A 26,353-nucleotide genomic window follows, 5' to 3' on the forward strand; every position below is an offset into this window, starting at 1 on the left:
ACCTGAGATGAGTCATCTACACACTACACACTACAAATAACGTGCCCGTGAACTACGTAATCTGCAAGTTGATCATGTGAGTCGAGAATTATTATGGCCTGATGTCCAGTAATCTCCTGCGCCTATTCACTGGACAAACGACGAATGACTCTGAAAGAAAACAAAAACCATGACAATGAATATTCATAAGCAACGTTACGAATGGCAGCCAAAAGCTGAACGACTGGCACGGTCGCTATCGTCGTGGCATGCTGCTCAGATATCGTGAGTTTGCGCCTCCCATTCCCAGGGGCCGATGACAAATCACTGGCTCTGTATTATGGATCAGTTACTGCTGCAGTGTCGGGGAGTCTTCAGCGGTGGGAGGTTGACACCAACATTCTTTGCAAGCTTGAATTTCTCAAGTCAAAGGCGCCGTAGGTTCGTTCCATGTGAATAGTTTCATCTAATGAAATAGTAATAATCTAGATATACAATATGGTTAACGTTTAATTCTCAGTAAATACGTGAAAATTACGATTCAGAAACGCGGGAAGAGCTCAGACTACGAAAGAAGACGAATTTACTGAGAGCTCGTATTCAATTGCCATTTGTCGCCACCCAAAAGGGATTATTCCTCCAATAAGATAGAATAACAAGAGAATCTGCTATCCCAGTCCTATATATCTGCCAAGGCGCACATGGACTAAGCCGAAGGAAAACGAATAAGTCACTTCCTATGGATTTCGAAGCTACAAACATCTATGCCTTGTACGATGATACTGATTCCATTTAGGACGGTTTCTTCTTCTGATGATTTGTTTCTGAGTTTTTTTTTTTTTTTTTTTTTTTTTTTAGAACACAATAGAATATAGAATTTAAAACGAGAGGCCAATCGCTGGGACCTATGAGCTCATTCAGCGCTGATTGTTTGTATGGTGTTTTTACGTTGCAAGGAACCAGTGGTTATTCAGCAAATGGAACAACGGCTTTACGTGACTTCCGAACCACGTCGAGAGTGAACTTCTGTCACTAGAAATACACATCTCTCACCTCTCAATGGAATGGCCGGGAATCGAACTCGCGGCCACCGAGGTGGGAGGCAGATGCTATACCAACCACAGCACTGAGGCGCTCCATCATTCAGCGCTGCGGAAACTTAACAAAAAAAAAACGGTTTGAAAGGTGTGATAGGAGGAAAACCTCGCAACTGCACTAGAAAAAAAAAAAAAAAAAAATTATAGAGGGTGGAAAGTCAGATGGAGGAAAGAGAATATGGACGGAGGTACAGTACAAAAAATGTGAGAGGTTGCAGCTACAGGGTCCGAAGAGACGATGCAAAGACCCTTGATTAAATAATGCCTACAGCGCACCGCGTGAGGTGCACTGAAAGCACTACCCCACTAAGGAAATCACTATTTTAAGTAGACAAGATTTCCAGGTTCTTGCATTCCCTTCTGCAAAAGCGATTCTCTCAGAATATAGACTATAGAATTCACGCCAAAGGCCAAGCGCTGGGACATAGGAGGTCATTCAGCGCTGAAACAGAAATTAACAGTAGTAGACAGGTTTGAAACGTGTAACAGGGCATGGCGGGTGGTGGGGGGGGGGTCCTGGTGGGGGGGGGGGTTGGGGGGGGGGGGGGGTGAGGGGGGGGGGGGGGGGGGGGGGGGGGAGGGGGGGGGGGGTGGGGGGGGCGGAGGGGGGGGGGGGGGGGGGGGGGGTGGGGTGGGGGGAGGGGGGGGGGGGGGTGGGGGGGGGGGGGGGGGGGGGGGGGGGGGGGGTGGGGGAGGGGGGGGGGGGGGGGGGGGAACTTCGCAGCTGCGCTATGAATCAATTATTGTTAGGAGTAGGTGAAAAGTAAGAAGGAAGAGAATATGAACGGGGGTACAGTAAAAGGATTAAAAGGGGTTGCAGCGAAGTGGGATGCAATAGTATGGCGATAAATGGGAATCCATAGGCAAGAAACAATGACGAAAGGCCTGGCCCTTGGGGAAGACTCATTAAAAAAAACAAATGACTAAAGTTGTCTACAAACTCATGTCACTCACCTTGCACTGGGCAAACAACCATATACTATAGCTTTTAAAAAGATGTCTACGATACCACATAAGTCAGGGTGCCACATTCCAGCAGTTGAAAGAGAGACAAACAGCCAAAAGTTCCCAGAGTGAACCAGGTCACCCATCAGGAAGACCCAGATTTTTCTGCAGAACAATTAATTAATGGACAGAAAGTTCGAGCACATTACCAGATGCCAGGGCAACAGCGAAGACGGAAGCAACTTTTCAAGCACGTGAGAGAGAGGAGAGAGAGAGAGAGAGAGAGAGAGAGAGAGAGAGAGAGAGAATATTTCAGGATACGTAACTTCATCAACGCCCGTATTTTGGATTAACCTACTTTTACATTAACGTAAAGTGAGTTAATTCGCTGTGGGTCGCCTCATAAAAATAGTATAGAGAACAATAAACATAAACTAGTTCACTCTGAATCATGCGTGTCTCAAGAAATGTCTTTGTAAACCCAGCGATGCATGTATTTGTTTAGTTTGCTTCCGTTTAAGTTTCAAACTTTGGCAAACTGGGACCTTAGCCATGTCTCGCCTAAGTCAGTAAGTGTTTTTGCATATATCTATATCGAGCACACACACAAACATACATACATACATGTTTATATGAAATCTACGACTTACGTGCGTACTAAAAAGAAAGCATCGTCATGCAAGTTCCGTGTGCAGACTATGATGCAGCGAATAATTGCTTGAAAGTAGCGCCATATAGTAGTACTCTCTTCTCCTGAGCCGCTAAGCGAAACCGACATTTCGTAACTGCAATGCACAGAATGAATTGCAAGTTTACCATCGTAACGAACTATCCTTTTCAAGAGGAAACTATTGTGAAATATTGAATACCTTACGTGCGGGATTATAGCATCTATTCATCCCAAGACACTTTTCAAAGGTTAAGCTGGGAAAATCGTTTAATCTTCCTGACCTTGCATAGAGGACAGACATTCTGGGTGACCCCGCGTGACCTCTCCTGGGGAGAGAGCGTAACACGCACAATCATTATCGTCGGGAAGAGAAGCCTTTATATGGTCAGGTATCTATATAAACTACTGCAGGACAATTAGACATTTTTCTCTCGCAACCTACAGTGCGTTTACTCGCAACCTACAGTGCGTTTACTTTTCTAAGATCGCCGTGGTGTGGTTTGTACAGATATCATACGGTGCCAATTTTCATGTTATGGTAACCATATTATTATCATGGAGTCTATTGAAATAGTTTTCCTTTCTTGAAATGTAGTTCTTTGTACCCATCAGATATTTTGAATATATCTTATTTCGTATATTCTTCGTTAAAACCTCAGTTTCATTAACGAAAATGAAGATATGGCATATTTTTTCGCCGGCGATGCCACATCTGAGTTTAGAGGACCTATGATTTTTAAGAGGATTTAAAAGGTCATGGTCAGTATCATTAAAGGATACTCGCTCTCGATCACCCACTGAGATAAGTATGAATGGACAGCCCAAGTGACTCTCGCAAACGCCTTCACCCACCACCTGAGACCAAGGAAATATTCTATAATTTCCTGAAATACTTCATTTTATAAAAACATCATGAAGGTCCTGTAACTGATGTTTCGAAGGCTATCCAGAGAACACCTGAAGCAACGGAAGTGTCAGAATTGGCTATTCGTAGACTTAACAAGGAAGCAAGAGAGACGGGAAATATAGTGGAATCTCCAGTATTTCAAAAGGGAAAAGGAGAAAGAGAGTCATGTGACTGACTTGGATGATTCTGATAAAAATGTTATGCAAAGAAGGAATGAGTGGTTGTCTTTTCTAGGGCATAATAGATCTAGTTGACTTATAAAAATTATGTCTCAAGTCCAAACAAACCAAACACCGGAGCCAACAGGCCATTCAGCGCATCTGTAATTATAGAAAGAGAAAGAAGGAATAGCTAAATAGAATTGGGAATGAAAATAGAATTAAAAAAAAAAAAAGTTAACAGGGAAGAAGCAAACCCTTTCCCTCGACTCACAAGGTTTAAAGCGAATCCTCCTAAGAAGGATTATATCTGCGGGAAGCATTTAATGGGACTGGCATACCCGTAGATATGACAACTTTGCCTTTTCTACCAGACCCCACCAGAGCGATCTTAGAAAAGTAAACGCACTATAGGAAGGAAGTTTCAATAAAATGATTACAATGCTGTAGCCAGGGGTACGTAAGTGTTTGAAAACACACAGATACACACACACCACACACACACACACATATATATATTATATTTTTTAATTTTTTTTTCAATTTTTATTTTTTGTTTTGCTTTTGGATCTGTTATTTTACTAAGTTATTCAGTGTTTTAATTTACTTTTAGCTTAAAGTCACTTTGTAGTTTTTAATTTTCTTTTAGCTTAATGACAAACTATATTTCTTATAACTATTAGGTTATTTTAGCATACTTTTTAATATTGTAAAAATTCATTTTATTTATAAAGATGGGAAAGGATTCCCGAAACGTAAGTGTAAATAAAAAGAAGAAATTATCTCCAGTCGTCTCGCTGTCCTCTTCATTATATGTATATGTATGTATGTATATATATATATGTATATGCAATGCATGATGCTTCGATTATATCCTTAAATGCTTAATCACGCAACTTCTAAATGTAAAAATAAAGATAAAAATAGGTAGGTTCCTACCCTTCCACCGATAGGAACAGGTTACTTTCGTTCTTTTTGATCTGAAGCCGAAAACCTTTTACGACAAAGTCAACGGACCTCAAACCCAAGATCGATCGACCTGAAATTCATGAGACGTCAGCAAGAAGAGAGCAGGTGATAAATTGGCTCCTCGCTTCAGTATTTTGGGGATCAGATGATGGCACTATCGCGCCTGGCAAAAGTTATAATTCACATGTTGTTGCCAAGACGAAACTCCTAACAAATTGAGGAAGTATTCAAACTGACGCTAGATATCGCTGCAGGTTGCATAAGCAACATGCTTCCATATTATTACACCTTCCACATTATTGTAATTATTGTATATATTTTGCCTGACTGTTTTCCCCTGTATACCACTTTCCTTTGTCCTTTCCCAGAAACTTGTTTGTCTTGTTTCACACTCCTTGTTCTTACTTGCTCCGCCCATCCTAAATTTCTTCGACCCCTAATTTCTAAATGTAATTTTGAATCGGTCTGTAGAGTTCAACTCACAGCCGCAACTAAACCAAGGACTTCGGTGTCCGGCAGGGAAGCAGTCCACTTTATTGTGATGTATCTATAAGCTAAGTATAAGTGATATTGTTGTAAGGATTTAATAACGAATTGTGCTTGGTTTCAAGTGTTCTTAATTTCCAGTGTGATTACTTTTCGAGACGTGGTTGTCATTTGTCATTTATTTTGTCCTGTTGTGTCATTCCTGTCCTTTATGGCATTTGTGTTCCTTTTATATTGACGTTAAGTCTAACTGCAATGTTTTGTAAATAATTTTTGCATTATTATATTTAAATCTTGTTTGATCGTATTCTCATTCAAATACCTTTATTTTGTATTATTATGGTCCATTGAACCCACCTGCTAAAATGGTAAATTACCCTTCCCTCTCACGACTGTAATAATATGAACACAGACTTACTGCGCAGCAAATACTTGCCATTCTACAAAAAAAAGGAAAAAAAAAATTGGCGAAGAGCATACGCATACAGAGAGAGAGAGAGAGAGAGAGAGAGAGAGAGAGCCTCGGCACTATACAATAGGGTTAACTTCATTCTATTCCAGCCGTGAGGTGGCATCTCGTGACGTCACGAGCCGTGTTCTCGCGTTTCTCCGGGTGGGCGGGTTGCGTCGCTCGCCGATGCTTCTTCATTGTACTCCGTGGCTCCGTACCTGTCGCGGTGTAGCTGACTGAGGTTTGCGATAGCTGACGCAGGGAGGTAGCGGGAACTGTCTTGGGGTAGCGGTTAGCCAGTGCGTTCCTGTAAGACAAGGCGGGGCGATTCCGGAATGTCTGCGACTTCAGGCAAGTAGAGTGTTATGTGGTTTGTTGACATTATCATCTCAAATAGAAGGTTGGTTTCCAATTTGCTTGTGCTTAACCGGGTTCATTTTTCACGTTCCCAATGGGGATACGATGATTTGCTAGCACCTGCAGTATATACAAATTTTCCGAATGAATATCTTGAAACCGATGTTCTCTTTTTTGGGTAAGTTTCATAACTCATTCCTAAATAACACAGTCTGCTTTTGTCACCGACTCTTAAGTATCTTGTAGTTTGACATATTCCTGCTCTTTTATATATATATATATATATATATATACTATATATATATATATATATATATATATATATATATATATATATATATATATAAACGAAGGTAGGGAAATATAAAGAATAACACGACCAACGACCACAAAATTAATATCGTTGAGGCAGCCTAAAGTGTTGATACATTTTCGGTTAAAACTATCATTTCCAAATACTTAGACCAGCGAACACAAAACGAATATTAAAGCTATTGTCTCGAAATGCTTACACACACACACACACACACACAAACTTAGTCGAGAAAGTTTGTGGTTAAGCGTATAAGTGCATTTTCTCCTATTAGATTACAGGGATTATGTGCTGTCCACTACAGCGTGCAATAACGTCAACTCCCAATTTAAAAAATTCACAGAATCACTTTTCCTTGAATCTGTGAAATGTGGAAGACGAGATTCGCAGACTTTCGATAAAGTTGCATAAAACTTAACGAAATTCATATGTATATATTCAAAGAAACGCTTCAGACACCACTTCGATATAATCTTTGTCTTGTCATGGTATCCTTATCGGAACGGAATATAGAACTCAGGGCAAATGCCAGGCGCTGGGATCTATGGGGTCATTCAGTGCTTCAAGGGAAAAGTTTCAAAGGTGCAACAAGAGGAAAAGCTCAGAGCAGTTGCACTATGAATCAATAGTTAGAAGAAGGCTGAGGTAAGCAAGACGGAAGAAAGAGAATATGAATGGAGGTACAGTAAAAGGAATGAAAGGGTTTGCGGCTATGGGACCGAATCAATTATGCGTGAGTGAGGTATTCCGAGTGAATTTTACAACATTACAGCGTTGAAAATACTTGTCGTAGAAATTCCAGTTCCAGTAATTGTGGGAATTCCAATTCCTGATCTTGTGATAATTCCTCTCCCAATGCTTGTGGGAATTCCAATTCCAAAACTTGTACGAATTCCAGTTCCAGTACCTGTAGGAATTCCAATTCCTATGTCTGTAGGAATTCCAATTACAATGCTTATACGAAACCAGTTCCAACACTTGTAGCAATTATATTACTTGTAATTCCAATCCAATAGTTGTAGGAATTCCAATTACGATACATGTACAAAATCCAATACGTGTACAAATTCCAATTCCAATACTTGTAGGAATTCCAATTCCTATGACTGTAGGAGTTCCAATTCTAATACTTGTAGGAATTCAAGTTCCTATGTCTGTGGGAATTTAAATTCCAATACTTGAAGGAATTCCAAACCCTATGTCTGTAGGAATTCCAATTCCAATACTTGTAGGATTCTGTCACCTGGCCTGGAAACCGAAGGAACTTCTTAAAAAATAATATGTGACGCTTCTAAAATGCAAAATATCAATACCTGCAGAGAGAGAGAGAAAGAGAGAGAGAGAATCTTCCACTTACGCTTATCCACAGAGAGAGAGAGAGAGAGAGAGAGAGAAGAGAGAGAGAGAGAGAGAGAGAGAGAGAGAGAGGGGGGGGGGGGAGGGGAAGCATTGTCACCTAAATAAAAGCTTCATATAAACAGTGGACGAAGGAAAAGTCCTCCGCATTCCTTAGTGGATATTTCGTCAAAACGAAAATTAAAATACAGCAGTTTGTCTAAGGACAGGGGCTATATAGTAGATTCACATCAACCGTCCATTTGATGTCTAGGCCAGTCTCTTACGACGCTCTTGATTGGCTGTTGATAAGCCAATCACAGGGCTGGAAATTCTCAGTCTCTCTCGAGAGTTCAAATAGGTTGGAGAGATGGAACATACATTCTACCTTTGTCAACTCTCTCGAGAGATGGGAGTCTCCAGCCCTGTGATTGGCTTACCAACAGCCAATCAAGAGCGTCGTAATGGACTGGCCTAGACATCAAATGCACGATTGATGTGATGAATCCACTATAGTATTGTCTAAGCCTGTGAGGTATACCTCGGCGTTGCCAAGCGCTTAATTCAGCAGGCGCTATCGAACCATTTTTTTATTTCGCGAGTCATTTAAGACTAGGACCGAGACTGATGAAGGTGTCTTAAAAAGAAAATAAATAAATTAAATTTTCTTCAAATCCTTTCTCTTTTATGGAACGTGACGTTATGTTGCTACACGACTTAATCATGTAGGGGCAGTATTATACATAGAGATGAAACTGCTGTAACGGTTGCATAAGTTGGTAAAATATACAGCGAGAGAAAGCAGATCTATCACAAAACTGTATCGACACGGATCTAATTTTCCTTAATAACATACAGTCCCCGACACACAAATATAAACACACACACACACACACACACACACACACATATATATATATATATACATATATATATATATATATATATATATATATACATATATATATATATATATATATATATATATATATATATATCTATATACATATATATATATATATATATATATATATATATATATATATCATTACATACATACATACATATATAGTATATATATATAATATATATATATATATATATATATATATATATATATATAATATATATATATTATATATATATATAATATGTATGTATGTACGTCTATATAAACTTCATGATAAATAAATTTATTACGCATTTTACTACGCAAGATTTAACGGTAATTACCCTTATCATCAGGCTAATGTCAATAAAAAATGGACTAAAAATCCTGTTGAAAAGCAATAAAATTAAATCCCTCAGTAAAACGTAATAAAATGGATAAAAAAATGCAAAAAGGCAAACGAAAGTATGATTATAACAGGTAATAAAAGATAAATTTATAGAAAAGTTAAAAAAAAAAAAACTTTGGTCGTTTGAATGCCCTAGTGCTTCCAAACTTCTATTTTACCTTATCTACGGGGAGATCGAATATAGACTGGGGCCTATGAGGTCATTCAGCGCTGAAGAGGAAATCGACTTTAAGGTTTGAAAGGTGTAACAGGAGGAAAACCTCAGAGCAGTTGCCCTATGAGTCACTTGTTAGGAGAGGGTGGATAGCTGGATGCAAGAAAGAGAATATGAACGGAGGTACAGTAAACGGAATGAAAGCAGTAGCAGCTATGGGCCGAAGGGACGCTGCTAAGTACCTGAAGTTAATGCCTACAGCGCGCCAGGTGAGGTGCACTGGCGGCGCTACCCCTCTACGGGGCTTTTTGGATGATACTTTCCTTGTATTGAAGGAACTTCACGAGCAGATAATTAATAATAATAATAATAATAATAATAATAATATAATAATAATAATAATAATATTTAGGAAGCAGACCCTCTCTCAAGCATACTTTATTAAAAGTAATGGCTACTTCAGCAGCGTTACACTTGTAGAGATTCTTCTCTATTTTGCGAATAGCGGCTTTTTCATTGCTACTTAAACAGGCTAGTAGAAGCGCCTATAGAGGTCATGGTAAAATACGGGGTCAAAATAGGTGTATATATTTGAATTTTACAGATAAACTATGATACCATAGTCATCAAAGTCATTAACGATTTTCTCTCTCTCTCTCTCTCTCTCTCTCTCTTTCTTAAAGCGAGCTTTCGTCTGGAGCTGCCAGACATCCTCGGGCTGGGAAGCTGAGGGTGGACTGATCTTGGTGCGGTGTCCGTCCTCCTTATATCTGTGGTTGACAGCAGGGGGTCTGCCCCATGCTTGTCTCCTATTGGCTGGTGGCGGTGAGTCTTGTTTTCATTGGCTGCCTGAGCCAGGTCTCAAGCCACTTTCTTCGGGCCGATGGTTGCGTTGCAGCATATCCTGCAGCCGCCTGGACCTCCTAAGCGGCGCTGTAACATTGATGGTTGCGCCTGCTGGAGGCGCTACTCATCCAGCAAATAAAACCTAATCTGAATACGACGCAGGAAGAATTTCTCCTCCCTACGAGTATGAGAAGACCTGCCACCAACAATGACACCACCGATCATGACAACTCTATGGATGACAACGCCCCCGAACGAGGTACTCCTGCAGCCGATGGAAATCAAAGTAGCCGTGACGTCCCACAGCGTAGCGCAACGCCCATCAATGTTACAGCGCCGCTTAGGAGGTCCAGGCGGCTGCAGGATATGCTGCAACGCAACCATCGGCCCGAAGAAAAGTGGCTTGAGACCTGGCTCAGGCAGCCAATGAAAACAAGACTCACCGCCACCAGCCAATAGGAGACAAGCATGGGGCAGACCCCCTGCTGTCAACCACAGATATAAGGAGGACGGACACCGCACCAAGATCAGTCCACCCTCAGCTTCCCAGCCCGAGGATGTCTGGCAGCTCCAGACGAAAGCTCGCTTTAAGAGGAGAGAGAGAGAGAGAGAGAGAGAGAGAGAGAGAGAGAGAGAGAGAGAGAGAGAAAATCGTTAATGACTTTGATGACTATGGTATCATAGTTTATCTGTAAAATTCAAATATATACACCTATTTTGACCCCGTATTTTACCATGACCTCTATAGGCGCTCTACTAGCCTGTTTAAGTAGCACTGAAAAAGCCGCTATTCGCAAAATAGAGAAGAATCTCTACAAGTGTAACGCTGCTGAAGTAGCCATACTTTAAATAAATAATAAATAATAATAATAAATATGTTCTAAAAGGTCCAAAAATAATAAAAAATGTAGCGAGTTCGTGTATAATTCAAAAACCCTATGCAAAGCTTTCGAACCCTTCCCTGGGTTCATCTTCAGTTCAAATGAACAATAATTGTTCATCTTCAGTCTGAAGATGAACCCAGGGAAGGGTTCGAAAGCTTTGCAAAGGGTTTTTTTGAATTATTACACGAAATCGCAACATTTTTTTTAAAAAAAAATTATTGTTGGACCTCTTAGAACTTATATATAACTCTCACGATAGACAGTTTTTTCCCAATTAATAATAATAATAATAATAATAATAAAATAATAATAATAATAATAATATAATAATAATAATAATACACGAAAATATATATATTGGTTTGGGATTACAGTTTCACCTAAATTGCGTAAAATTAACTTCATACATATTAAAATAAATAAGAAGTTTTAAATGTCTGTTCAAATTTTAACATTTTTCATCAAGACACGAATTTCCCACCATAATTGTTTTACTAAGAACTTTTATTCGCCTCCCCCCAACATCCCCCCTTCTCCTTACCATTTTACAAATTCTGGAAAAAAAAGGGGAAATAGTACATTTCTGTTCTGACATTATTGAAAAAATTAAACTATATCGCATTACGTCACTTTGGGCATAGTAGTTATATGGTCCGAAAAAATAAAAATTATTAATATTCAGAAGAAGAAGAAGAAGAACCCTATTTATATGGAACAAGCCGACCAAAGAATATATTATGTTCATTTTGAAAGAAATAACAAAGTAAAAAAAAAAAAATACAGAAACAATAGATCGGTTATTAGTTTAAAAATATTTTCCCTCAAATCACATTGCACATTTTTACGAATCTATATATAGTACTGTACGATCATTATAGTGAAATTGACTTTCTCCTCACCTGACCTATATATTCACCTGACCTATATATTCAAGCGTCGTTCATTTGTTTACCCGTTCGCAAAATTGCCATCGATACGCATGCGCTAATTCTCGCTGGTTCTCAAAACACAGAGGCATCTCTGTTAGAAAGAGATTGCCACTACGTGATCCAAACATTTTTCAGCTACGTGAGACTCAGGAGAGAGCTCAGTTCAGCTGGTACAGGCCAACCTTCCAATGGCCAGAATTCTACGTTACTGTATTACCCGTTCAAACAGAATTGACCTTTTTTCCTGGACTGTTTATAAAGGCAAATAAAAAAACATGTCAGCTATTTATTTAGTGACCGTGTGATGCGTTTCTCGACAGGTTAATACTCATTTTTACTTTGTATTTGTTAGTTTTTGAGTTTTGAATGCAATTTTCATATTGTTTCCCATTTTTTTCATGTTTTTCAAACTTTTGTTCCCGCGTTCCACTCGTATTTCTTGTTTACTGTTTTATCAAGTGCGTTGAGTTTTACCGAGACACTTCTTATATATCGGCTATTTTCGAATATTTTTTATAGTTTCTATAATTGATTTCAGCCTCATAATGAATTATCTGCTTCGCAAGCTTATATAATAAAATATTGTGCTTAACTCTGGCAATATAAATCATAATAAGTATATATATATATATATATATATATATATATATATATATATATATATATATATATATGTGTGTGTGTGTGTGTGTGTGTGTGTGTGTGTGTGTGAATACAACCAGAAAATGACAGGCAGAATAAACACGTGAAAGTGCTTGGTACTAACCCTCTGCCTGTCATCTTCCTGTGATATTCGATTATATACTGAAGTCACGTGCATCTACTGTAATTTATTAAACACACACACACAACAAAATATATATATATATATATATATATATATATATATATATATATATATATATGTATATGAGACCCAATTCTGCATACATCCCTTTAACAAATGCTGTCGAAGTTCTATAACTGAATGACCTTGTGTGTATAAGAACCATTCATCTGGTGCAATAGCTCAAGCACAGCATTCATATTCTCTGTGAACTTGATGTCAGCAGCGTTTATACTACGTCTTTCTATCCTTATCCTGACAGCCCTTTGTTTACTGTGTTTAATTCGTCTGTTCTTGAAGGACTGAGGGTTCTTTCGTATGAATTACAAATGAAGCATAACTGTTTGTCTTTCTAGACAGTAGGAAGGAACGTGTTCCTCACTTCAATATTTGAGAGACCAGAAGACTTCCACAATGTCCAACAGGCAAACCAATCCACTGTTGTCGGAGGAACTCTTACGTCACTCGCTGCCTGAATTGGCGTTGCCCTTACGTCAGTCGCTGCCTGAATTGGCGCTGCCCTTACGTCAGTCGCTGCCTGAATTGGCGTTGCCCTTACGTCAGTCGCTGCCTGAATTGGCGCTGCCCTTACGTCAGTCGCTGCCTGAATTGGCGCTGCCCGCCCGTCACGGCAAATGATCTTATTCTATTGTCAACTACAATGCGATGTTACCACTTTTTTTTTTTTTTTTTTTTTTTTTTTTTTGCAATACAGTGGTTTTTGATATAATGGTAAAAAAAAGATAAAAAAAAAAATGATTTTCTTCGCTGCACGATATATGGATTTATGAACCTGACACTGTATTCCAGTCATCAAATTTTTACAAATGGAAATCCAGACACTAATACGCCCTAGATACGGCATAAATGCCCGATAAGCACTTCAAGGTAGACCAAAGCACGATTTATGCAGACAAGTATTTGACACATTCCAAGGAAGGTCGTTTGCCTCTCCCACGGCATGGAGAGAGAGAGAGAGAGAGAGAGAGAGAGAGAGAGAGAGAGAGAGAGAGAGAGAATGCAATCTCCAAGCTTCATGGAAAAATGTATAACATTCACGTACTTAATAATAGCTGTATAGAGCCGTAGACCAATCACGTCTAACATGAGTATACTGCAATAGTAGTAAAGTAAGGCTTCCTTCATTCATTCATAAAACCCTCATTCTGAGCACCCAGTGACCTGGCAAATTGTACGAGTTTATGCTACGTGCAATATCTTGCGTCTTAATCTTAATACGAGTTCACGTTACGTGCGATAACTTGCGTCCATTAATCTTAATACGAGTTTATGTTAAGTGCGATAACTTGCGTCCATTAATCTTAATACGAGTTTATGTTAAGTGCAATAACTTGCGTCTATTAACCTTAATACAATTTTATGTTATGTGTGATAACTTGCGTCTTAATCTTGATACGAGTTTATGTTAAGTGCAATAACTTGCGTCTCTAAATCTTAATACAATTTTATGTTACCTGCAATACCTTGGATCTCTTATCTTAAAAAAATTTTGTTACGTGCAATATCTTGCGTCTCTAAATCTTAATACAATATTTTGTTACGTGCAATACTATGCGTCTCTATATCTTAACAAAAAATTTTTCGTGCAGTATATTGAGTCTAAATCTTAATACAATTTTATGTCACATGCAATACCTTGCGTCAATAAATCCCAATAAAAGCCTAGGTTACGTGCAATATCCTGCATCTCTAAGCTAGTTCACTCTGTTTTCATGAATCTTCATTATCCTCTTTTGTACGTGACTAAGTCCAACGTGGAACAGGTCTGTAAAACGCGGCCGGCAGAGCAGAGACGATCACGGGAGGCAAAAGTTGGGACGCAAGAAGATATTATAAATCAATAAATGTCGGACAGTCTCTAACTGAGGGAAATGCCGATACACGGATTACAAAAATAAAAAAGGGATCAACAAATAGAAACAAAGACCTAACATGTCATTAAGAAGAAACGGGTTAAACTACTGTTGAAACAAAGGTCACAATGATCTGGGCAGGGAGTGTTTTTATTTTTTTTTTATTTCATTTATTTATTTAGTTTTTGGCACAAGCGTTTAATCTCCGATTCACTACTTTGAGGTGGAAATGATGCAATGGTTCTTTTGGTATATTGTGGATCCACTAACAGAATTATTAAGGAAATAGTTCTCTGTGTTTTGTCACTTAGAAATGCACTGGAAAAAAAATACATAGGACACACACACACATATATATAATATTATATATATATATATTATATATATAGATATATATATATATTATATAAGGCTACAAATGTTCTTTAACATACAATTCGCTGTACCTCTGAATTAATGTATATTTTCAAATATGTTCACCGAAGGGGAATTTTTTTTTTAATCTGATAATAATTTCATCCTCTCGTTGGCCTGGTCAGTTTAAGCGTCACTGAAGTCCTGATTTCTCCCCTGTGCGCTGGTTCGAATCCACGAAAGGACGAAATTAATTTTCAGCTAAACAGGTTCCCCCTCGGTTAACATATATGAAAATATATTAATTCCGAGGTAGAGCGAACTGTATATTAAGGGACATTTGTAACTTAATATAGATATTATATCCATATGCATTAACTCAAAAGTCACCGCCACACTCATAATGTACTTGCTGAATCGTAGTTATAATGGAATAGAACCGATTGCTTCACATACTCAGTCGAAGCCCATAACATCAGACGGGGCACACATACGGAAAGACACCTTGACGAATTTCACTCGTCCACAAAAATCCTCGCAAAACTCACGATCGGTTGACATTTCTCTGAATTCAGGAAATATGAGGCTAAATTAACGCTCGAAAGAAATACTAGAGACACTCATCAATGTATTTTTTATGTTTTTGTTTTCCTGCAGGACCGAAAAACCCATTTAACGTGGAGATGAAGAAGGACAAGCGGCTGAGACTCCTAATACAGGTAAAGTTACGGTCAAGTCGTTTTCCTGTTCGGGTTCTCTCTCTTCTCTGTTTTTCAAGAGCAGAACCTCAGTCTGCTGCAAGATACATTTCTGAGCCCGAGGCCACGTTTTGAAACACACACACACACACACACACGCACACCTTTACAGTAAGCAATAACAAGATTCGTCTGCAGTCTTCAAAGTTTTATTGAAAAGAAAATTCTACTGTTTTAACGAATTTTGCAATCAACTCCGGTATTACCGTTTCTTGAAAATCAGCAATGTGGACTTTTCATTTTTTTTTTTTTAATTGTGTACGCATACATTTCCCAGAATTTCTGACAGGCGGCTAAGATTTAGTTTTAGTCGCTATACAGCTGCTATAACAAGTCTTTGTAAATACTTATTATTATCATTATTATATTCCAAAGATAAACCCTTATTCATATGGACCAAGCCTACAGAGGCCACTGACTCGAAATTCAAGCTTCCAAAGAATATTATGATGTTCACTTGAAAGACATCACAGACGGTGGTAAGAAGTACAGAAAGCAGAGATCAGTTTTTTAAAAAAAGGATAAACGAATACAGAAATAAATAGGCGGACATAAATAAAAGTAAATGATTAAAATACAAGGTGATTTGTTATAGGATAGTGATGCACACTACATCTTCCCTTGAACTTGAGAGGCGAAGCAGATAAGAAAGAGGATATTCCTAAGGAATTCTGGGTCCAATCTGGTTATAGAATGATTGTCATTAACCGTACGACACTGCGGTCTAGACTTCAAATGAAAAAACTCCATGCAAATAACATCGATCCTTATCGGACACCGATCAACTTGAATTGGGAGCAATAAAAGTCTCTCTCTCTCTCTCTCTCTCTCTCTCTCTATCTTTCTGGTCAATCAGACGCACACGTTTTTTTTCAATCATTTCAAATATACCTCAGATGTGCCAAGGACCCTTCAAGTACTTCGAATCACTTGTCAAAATATCGATTTGCGGGCAACCGACTTATAGAAGCTCAACAGAATACGGATCTGACTTTTCATCCTTCAATTGATAAAGTGAACTGACAAATAAAAAAATTAATTAGGTTTCATCATAGCTTATGTCGCTATCTCTTAAGGCCCAGGCAGCTGTTTAACAAGTCGATTTACACTTCCAAGATACTTGCTTGATTAATTGAATGAATTGAATATAGAATTTATGCAAGATACTTGCTTAGTTGAATTGAATGAATTGAACATAGAATTTAGGCCAAAGGCCAAGCACTGGGACCTATGAAGTCATTCAGCGCTGAAATGGAAATTGACAGTAAAATATTTGAAAGGTGTAACAGGAAGAGAACCTCAAAGCAGTTGCATTATGAAGCAATTGTCAGAAGAGGGTGGAAAGTAAGATGGAAGAAAGAGAATATGAATGGAGGTACAGTAAAAGGAACGACAGCGGTTGCAGCTAGGGGCCGAAGCACGCTGCAAAGAACCTTAGGTAATGTCTAAAGTGCGCCGCATGAAGTCCACTGACGGCATAACACCCCCCCCCCCCCCCCGAGGAAAATACTTGCTTGGAGAGACCGACTACGTGAGAATTCTCGTTCCTCTCTTTGAGAGAGAGAGAGAGAGAGAGAGAGAGAGAGAAGAGAGAGAGAGAGAGAGAGAGAAACTAACCTCACAATTTCTTCTATAAGATGCATTAGAAAAAAAAAAAAAACTATGATTTAGGTAGAAAATTTCCTGTCACAAACACTCACGCACATACGCACAGAACTATAACTCATTCAATTCCCTGGAACACTTTCATGAATCTGATATCTTTCACAAACACATTACCAAAGTATCTGGCTTGCAATCTCATCAACACCTGCAGCCTTTCTTCAACTTTGCAAGTGAACACATCTTTCAAGTTCAGCAGTCAGTTCTGCAAGTACTTTGCAGTTTACACGATTCTGATCTACACTTTTGTTTTTCTACTTCCTACATTATACGACTTTTCAGAATATACCTCAATTCACTTTGTATTTTAATCATAATCTATATTTAAAAAATCCTCATGGTAGCACGAGAAACAAATCCATAGTTATGTAAATGTACGTATATCTAAATTTAAAACGTTAAGGATAGCTTTCGGGAATCTGTTCGGTTCCCCTTATCAATCAGATTGATAAGGGGAACCGAACAGATTCCCAAAAGCTATCCTTAAAGTTTTAAATTTAAATATATGGACATTTACACAACTGTGGATTTGTTTCTCCAATAATCTATACTTTCATATATTCATCTATTAATGTATAAGCCTATATTTTGCCTTAATAACTGATCTCTTCTTTCTGTTTTTTCCTAATGTCATCAGTAACTTCTTGCAAATGAACACCATATCCTTTGGAAGCTTGAATTTCAAAGCAATGGCTCCTGTGGGTTTGTCCCAAATTAGCAGAGGGTTTATCTTCTAAATAATAGAAATAATAATTAGTATTATCTTTTGGAAGCTTGAATTTCAAAGCAATGGCTCCTGTGGGTTTGTCCCAAATTAGCAGAGGGTTTATCTTCTAAGTAATAGAAATAATAATTAGTACTATCCTTTGGAAGTTTGAATTTCATAGCAATGGCTCCTGTGGGCTTGTCCCAAGTGAACAGGGGAGTTATCTTCTAAATAATAAGAATAATAATTAGTATTTTTACTGTTTTCTCCTTCGCAGGTCCTGATGGTGATGGGGGCGAGTTTGGGCCACTCGGCTATAGCCATCATCGCAGCGTTCCCGAACCCAGCCATCACCGACCTTCGAAAAGACAACACGACGATCTACGGCAACGCAATGCCTCTGTCTACTTGGCAAATGGACTTGATGGGTTAGACACAGAAGAACCGTTTCCCTTGATAATGATAGTGATTTCTTGCAAAAGACAGCACTAAATAAATAAATAAATAAACAAAGTAACAAACATATGCCCTAATCTCCTCTTTCTTCTTCCTCACTCCCCCCGAAAAAAACAGGAAGTCTGGTCGCCGCCGGAACCATGCCGGGGACCCTCCTGGGCGGGTGGCTGGTGGCATTCATAGGACGAAGGACGTGCATGATGATGCTTGCGGCGCCCTACGCGTTGTCGTGGAGCTTAGTGGCTTTTGCTGCTAATCCGACAGTCATGCTCATTGGCAGGTAGGTGGGTGAGGCTCCCTTACAGAGACCTGACTTCTATCCGGTGTCTGAAGGGTCGAGCCTTCTAGACCGACTATTCTTCGCTCTTCCGGTCGGAGCGAACTGCTACTGTAAATACGTCAATCTCGTGGTCTTCCACAATGAGAGAGAGGAGAGAGAGAGAGAGAGAGAGATACGCAGTAATATCTGAGCGCAGCTTCCCCAAGACGCTTCATTGATTGTTTCAATAATCGAGATTCCTCCAACTTTGGTAAAGCAAACATCTGAACGAAATATATATATATATATATATATATATTATATATATATATATATATATATATATATATATATATATATATCTAAAACTTTGACAGATATATGTACTTATATAGGCTGAGATACATTCTTACCCCTATCATAAAGTAGTTGGTAATGGCTTTTAATCGACAAACACAGCAAAATTAAAAATGCAACAGTTCAGTTTCAAATTGTGACCGAAACGAATATCGTATATGAAGAAAGAGCCTTACAAGAGCCATTCCAACTTCTTTCATTTATTTCGATTTTCTGTTTTTTTAATTTATTTATTAATCTACCAATTGTAGTGTAACTGAGGTGTTGTGTTAAGCATAACTTGTTGCGCAAAAGGTATGACTTTGTAGTATGATGACTTCTATATATGTTTATTTCCATATGAGCTATTTTTAATTATGCTAATTCATGTAATACACTAATTTATAGTAAAGTAGGTGCTCGTTAATCTTATATTTGCATAACAAGAGAGTAGACTGTGTACGTGTATAAGACAATAGCTACAGATAATGTAGTTATGCAAGAAGACAATGATGTAACACTTAAAAAAAAAGTCACATTCAAGTATAAACATGGCAAGTAAATGAAAAGTGTTTCTCTTACAGATTTTTAAGCGGCATATGCTACGGCGTCACAACTGTGGCTGGCTCCACGTACATAATCGAACTGCCTGACCTCCCAATCAGAGGCGCCCTAGCAGCCATCCCCACCATATTCTTCGGCCTAGGCCTAGTTCTGACTGTGGGCTGTGGAATGATCATGAGGTGGTTCGCGATCCCCTTCGTCGCCTACGCCGTGATGCTCCTCTGTTGCATCATCATGTACTTCCTCCCGGAGAGCCCGACGTACCTCGTCGTCGCCGGCAAGGAGGACGAGGCGGCCAAGATCCTCAAGGGCCTGAGAGGCCCGGACGCCGACATCCAGCAGGAGATCAAGAGCCTGCAGGACTGCAACGAGGGCAAGGCGGACGAGCCCGTCTGGCGGTTGCTGCTGCAACGCGACGTCCTAAGGCTGCTCGTCATATCCATGATCCTCTTCTTCATCCAGAACTTCTCCGGGCTGAACGTCATGTACTTCAACACGACGCGCATATTCCTGGCCTCCGGGTCGACCTTCGACGAGAATCTGGCGACGATCCTGGTCTTCCTCCTGAAGCTCGGGGGGACTTTCGTGGCCATCTATTACCTCGACCGCATCGGCAGGAGAGTCTGCATGATTCTGTCGCTCAGCATCATGGCCGCCTGTCTCTTCACCATGGGCACTTATCTCCACATCAAAGGCAATCCCGCAGAGCCGAATGCTACCATCAGCAGCAATGAGTCGACGTCGGATTTGCTAGCACAGACAGACGCCCCAGAGTAAGAGATTCTATGGTAACTTCTGTATTTAAGTTGGCTTCTCAGCTTTTAACAAACGACCAATGACCTACCTATAATCACTGACTCTGTATATGAGAAATGAACAATTACAATACATATCAATTCACCAAAATAGAGCTCTGATGACAACGCTTTTATCCACTTTTAACCCGCAGTGCACAAGAGGGCAAATCAAACGAATATCTGCCGCTAGTGTGCCTAACTGTATACATGTTTGCATCATGCATCGGAGCTCACCCCGTCCCATGGATTATAAGCACGGAGTATTTCCCCACTATCATTAGGGGACAGGTAAGACAACTTATATTTACCTGTAGATAATTTTCAAGAGTAAAATTTTACGTTATATATAAGAAACCCTTAGCTCCAATGTAGCAGAGTTTAACTAATTTGCCGGAAAACCAAAATCACGTGGAACAACGTTATAAGGAACTGAATAAAATCGAATAATTGCGATTTCTCCCCAGACAAACTTAACTCCATCATATACAAAGTTCATAAAATTGTTAAGTCATGATAATCTTCAAGTAATTTATAAAATTGTTATGTCATGATAATCTTCAAGTAATTTACAACTTATACAAATAAAAGCCTACATCTCATCTACTATGACAATCTGTAAGTTTTTAAAAACTGGATTACTCCACATGTATCTATCCATTCCTATCTATTTACTAATCCATATCTATTCAACTCACATTCTAGAACTACTTCATAACTACCAATTACAACTACTGTCCTGATATCTACAACAACAACATATAAATATAATTCAAAACTGACATACTTCATATCTCTCCACTAATTTAGATCCATATACTAAACCATATCCATTCTATTCGTATTTTAGAAATGGGATATAAAATTCAGGGCAAAGGCCAAGCGCTGGGAGCTATGAGGCCATTCAGCCCTGAAAAGGAAATTAAAGGTAAAAAGATTTTAAAGATGTAACAGGAGGAACACCTCTCAGTTGCACTATGGAACAATTGTTAGGAGAGGGTGGAAAGTAATATGGAAGGAGGTACAATAAAAGGAATGAAAAGGGTTGAAAGAACCTTCACTGATGCATACACTGCAATGACAGCACTAACCCCCTACAGGGTACACCAGATTCAACATCAACACTATCTAATGTCCTAAAAAAACTGGCATACTAAATGTACATCTACGTCTTCCCATTTACCTGCCAATCCACATCTTTCTCTGCATCTTTGCCCACTCCTATGTGGGGTTACGGGCTGCTCTACGAGCAAGAGCCGATGCTGGCATAAGGTCAGCTTAATCTAAAAATAATGCATATTTGGGGATCGGTGTTTCTGACAGCTTTACTCAAAGCACAACGTCCTCTGACTATTGTTTATCTCTCAGACTTTCCTCAACTGCATCCATATCTATTCCACTCATATTCTAGAACTACAACTACTCCTTAACCACTGACTACAACTACCGTCCTGATTCCAGGCCTCATCCCTCTGTGTCATGGTATGCAGCCTGTTCAACTTCGCGGTCCTGCAACTATACACGCCGATGCAGGAAGCACTCACCATGGCTGGGCTGTACTGGTTCTACGCCACCGTCTCCATCCTCGGCGTCTTCTTCTGCCTCGTCTTCGTCAACGAAACTAACCAGAGAGCTGTCGGCTAAAAATAAGAGAGAGAAAATAAAACGAATGCCAATGATATTACTAATGAATAATGACGGTTGGTTTTAGATTAAATTTCCAAAACGTAACTGCGATTCAGTGTGATTTTTTTTTACCTTTCTTTGCGAGGGGTTTGGTATGTCGTGAGGATTGGCAATGGAAGGACACTTGAAAAATATTCAACAACTAATTGATATCAATGGAAGGAAACCTTAAATATACTTGACAAGTAATTGATAGCAATGGAAGGACACTTTAAATATACTTAACAAGTAATTGATACCAATACTTTGTTCTAAATATGTTAAAAGTACAGAAAATGGGCCGTGCAACTTATTAATGCTCCTTCAAACCATAATTTACAAATATTTCTCATTACGTACTCTAATATCTGTATAGCTGACAGTGTGACTAATGTCTAAAGTACCTAAAATGGTTTATGCATATCACTATTTGAACCCAATTCTAAGTATTAAGATGTATGGGGTTGCATAAAAAATTATAAAAACAGTTTCGAATTCTGTCTACAATCTGTAAACAATTATAAAAATAGTTTCGAATTCTGGTTACAATCTGTCACACTTCTTTATCGAATAATTTCCTATCCATTACAATTAACTGGTAAGAATTAGTACGTCCAACATTAAAAAAACAAGTGGAAACGCGATCTATTTAAACCACTTGCTTCCAAGGGAGTCTTAATTATGAAATATTACTTTCTATAATTTCACATCTTTATCATTTCTGCAAGAGACAAAGGTTCTTCTTGGATCACAAGCTTTCAAGAAATCCATAACATCCCTTGTTGCGTCACATCTGTACTATTAAGTTTAGTGCACAATCAGGACATATTACCACTTTATATAATTTCCCATTTTCATTGCAATGCTGAGGTTCCTCTGTGTGGAGGCATAAAAATCAGAATTACATCCTTTCATTATTCATATTTTTTTTTTTTGTCTCTAAGACCTGAAACTCACTGCCCTCTTTGTTTCCTTAGTTTTGTAATCTCTATCTTTTCAAAAGGCACGTTCATCAGTATCCCTGAGGAAAAAAACGAGTGGTCTATTCATACATTCACTGACATTTCTTCTGGAATGATATACTTGCCATGTCAGCCATGACAGAATAACAGCATATGACTATCTCATTTTCCCAGTAAAAGGTAAAGCTTTAAATCCTTAATATATATTCACTCTAGGACACAACAAAACACTCTTTGCTACAAACTTTACTCAGAAGTATACTTTCTGTTACAAAATAATTATTTAAAAATAATGAGCTCTAGGAATATGGTCTTTGTTTCAGAATAGTGAATTCCAAGAATATGGTTTTGGTTTAAAAAAAAATCCAAGAAAATCTTCTTGTATTGAAATAATGAAGAATGGTCTAGGTTTCAAAATGATGAATTCCAATAAAATGATTATGGTAACAAAATAGCAAACTCCAATATAATAGTATAATGGTTACTAGTTTCATAAGGTTGGGTTAATAACCTATTCAGGTGAACAAATTTCAGATATGGATGCAAAATGACCAACATACTTATTCATACATATGTACGAGTGTTTCCATATTATAATTCCAAACGTTTTATAATCATATGTACAGTAAGAAATACAAAAAAATACATACACAATAAACAAATAATGAATTAAAATTATTTTTTTATGGTGGCTTGCTTTACTCTTGAGGCCTCACTTAAATGAAATGGCAAACAGCAAACTTCATTTTAACTTTCCCCTGCAGTTTTCTGAGGCATAACAGACAAGTCACGCAAAGTTATTCCTATTTTATCACAGATTTCCTTCACTGTTAAAGTCACATAGTCTAGACTCTAGTACTAATATATATCACAATAGTACAGTAAACATATATGCAAAAAACATTAGGAAATAAACTGCCATCATTATTAAGAGCCATATCTTGGAATAATATCCTAGCTGACAGTAGCCGTATACAAATATCAACATATAAATGGTAGCTCATCCATCCTTCCTTATGGTAGTTCAATAGTCGTGAGAGTTTATGAATAGAGAAAATCCTCTTTATCCAACTGAGCGTCCTTTTGTCTCCTTGACACAAGCAAGCGTGAAGACGATCCCACCGGCAGAGACAAATGCATAGAACCAGTAGATGCCAGCAGTAGTGAGGGCTTCTTGAAGGGGTGAAAATAACTGCAACGTTGCAAAGTTGAAGAAGCTTCCTATCACCATGCAGATGCCAGAAAGCTGCAAAGAATGAGGACCACCTTCTTCAGAGGGAACATATCAGCCTGTTACATCTTCTTAAAGACTAAGGGCCAGTCTAAATGTATCTTAACCTGGACAGCAGTTTTTGTGTATCGGCAGATGATCAATATTTCTATGTTATCACATTAACCAATTCTTTTCCTTATATCTTCGTAAAATAATCGTTCTTTATACATCTTTTTGGACAGATTACATGCTGTCTTTCGTACTCAAAACTGCAGATTGAATTTCAAAGATGTCTACAGTCTATTTTTCACTTTTTGCAAATAACATATAACAAAAATAGCAAGCGAGTCAACTTCTAGGTGTACAAAAATTAATCCAATGAAAGCAAGCAGTAAAATAAAAGCGTAGTGTACTATACTTAAGTACTATTGTATTAGCTTGAATCTCCTCAAGATCATGGCTACTGCAGTTCCTTAACACCTTGCATGCACGAGGACCCAAAACAGAAGTTTAAAAAATGTCTTCGGACAATCCTCGACAACATTATGAGATGATATTTATAATGCAGACAAATATCTCAAAACAATACAGATGTATACATACAAGCAATTAACAGGTCTTCATGGGAACAAAAATGATGCTGATGATTACAAGAAAAGGTTTGTTTGAAATTAGTGCAAGTTGCCAGGCAAAAGAATCAGATGAAGAACTAAAAAAAAAACTTCAGAGCTCGTGCAGCAGCAATAGCATTAGCAGTAGTAGTACTTTATCATCATTCATAAAAATGTTTGGCATCAGTTTTATATATATAATTCACATGCAGCACTTATATCCTAAAAAACTAGTAGCAGTAACAGTTACGTATAACAAATGAAATTTTGTACACAAGCACATAATACGTACTTAAGAATGATAAAATCCTCATAACAAGGAGGCCTGATGGTGAAATGCAGTTTTACAGTTGGTAAAAAATGAAAAAGTCAGAACAGATGAAGAGAGTATAATGATTTTGCTTAAAAAAATAGAGCAAAATTACAGATATTGGATGAGGGCGTATGGATGGTATTAACAGCCAAATCTCAGGCACTGAGCCAAAAATATTATTCACTGTATAATGAAGGATAAATACATGGCAGAGTGAGAAAGTGGTGAGTGTAAAATGTTAGTTAAAGTTTAAAATTGTGAAGGACTGCTAAGTATGGAAACTCCAAGGGCTGCATTTGAAGATAGAACACCAAAGGAAATACTAAACTGTAATGAATTGATAAGTAAAGATGGGACAGAGGAAAATCAAGAATAAAAATGTGATCGACTACAATGACATTCTCACACAGTAATAACATAGAGGATTTATTTATTATAAAGGATTAGTTTATCCAGACCTCTGAGCCTAACAACGTCTCTTCTCGAGCTGGTTACCCTGTATGAATTAGGATAGGGCTTTTGTATAATCTAATGCTTTCTATGCAAAGGAGATGATGCCTGAGAAGATGATAAGGAAATCTAATTTTAATTATTAAGGAAAAAGTACTACCACGACGAGTGTGCCAACGCTACAGACACATAGAACTAACTTTTCTTACCAAGAGGATATGGGAAAAAATAACACATGGGAAACTTAAAGAAGGGAACGGTTACATATAAAAGTTGAAAAGCTTAATTTTCATGCTCTGTAGATGGATAACACATGCAATATTTGCATTTGGGCAAGTGACGGAAATGACTGAGAAGTGACATATATCATTTTTATAGTCTTAATGACACACTATAAGGTTTGGAGTTACCTGAGAGAAAGGGATACCAGCAAAGTTGACAAGAATTGTCAGATGTACATAACAAAGAAGAAATACAGGTTACAAGCAGTACATGTAGAATGGGCATGACTTACAAATTTCTGTGTATTTTAGAGTGCACTAGCAAGCAGATCTTATTGAGCTAAGAGTACAACTTTGGCCTAATTAGTATAACTTTCAAGAAGCAAATTCATCACTTTATGGTTAGGCTACACCATTTATTTCCCATTTTTTTCCATCTGGTCTAGGTTACATAATGGCATTGTTGCAAAGGTGTTATAAAATAAAGTTACAATAAACATCAACAGCAAAAGCAATAAGCTGACAAGATACTGGTGTTATAAAATAAAGTT

General features: G+C 38.2%; 2 protein-coding genes across 2 annotated transcripts in view; one reads left to right on the forward strand and one right to left on the reverse strand.

The window, feature by feature from the left end:
• Positions 1–5,822: 5,822 nt before the first annotated feature.
• LOC135196379 (facilitated trehalose transporter Tret1-like) lies at positions 5,823–22,104 on the forward strand. The gene is made up of 7 exons (XM_064223168.1): positions 5,823–6,013; positions 15,490–15,551; positions 18,236–18,386; positions 18,532–18,694; positions 19,594–20,346; positions 20,523–20,658; positions 21,829–22,104. The coding sequence occupies exons 1-7, from the start codon at positions 5,998–6,000 to the stop codon at positions 22,009–22,011; spliced, it is 1,464 nt and encodes a 487-aa protein (XP_064079238.1). The 5' UTR covers positions 5,823–5,997; the 3' UTR covers positions 22,012–22,104.
• Positions 22,105–23,227: 1,123 nt separating this feature from the next.
• LOC135196377 (facilitated trehalose transporter Tret1-like) overlaps positions 23,228–26,353 on the reverse strand; it is a 30,643-nt gene continuing 27,517 nt past the window's right edge. The window contains exon 9 of the mRNA XM_064223167.1: positions 23,228–24,240. Within this exon, the coding sequence (XP_064079237.1) occupies positions 24,058–24,240 (183 nt within the window). The 3' untranslated portion in view covers positions 23,228–24,057. The remainder of the gene's footprint in view (positions 24,241–26,353) is intronic.

The sequence above is a fragment of the Macrobrachium nipponense genome, chromosome 17 (genome assembly GCF_015104395.2).
Source record: "Macrobrachium nipponense isolate FS-2020 chromosome 17, ASM1510439v2, whole genome shotgun sequence".
Classification (NCBI taxonomy): Eukaryota; Metazoa; Arthropoda; class Malacostraca; order Decapoda; family Palaemonidae; genus Macrobrachium; species Macrobrachium nipponense.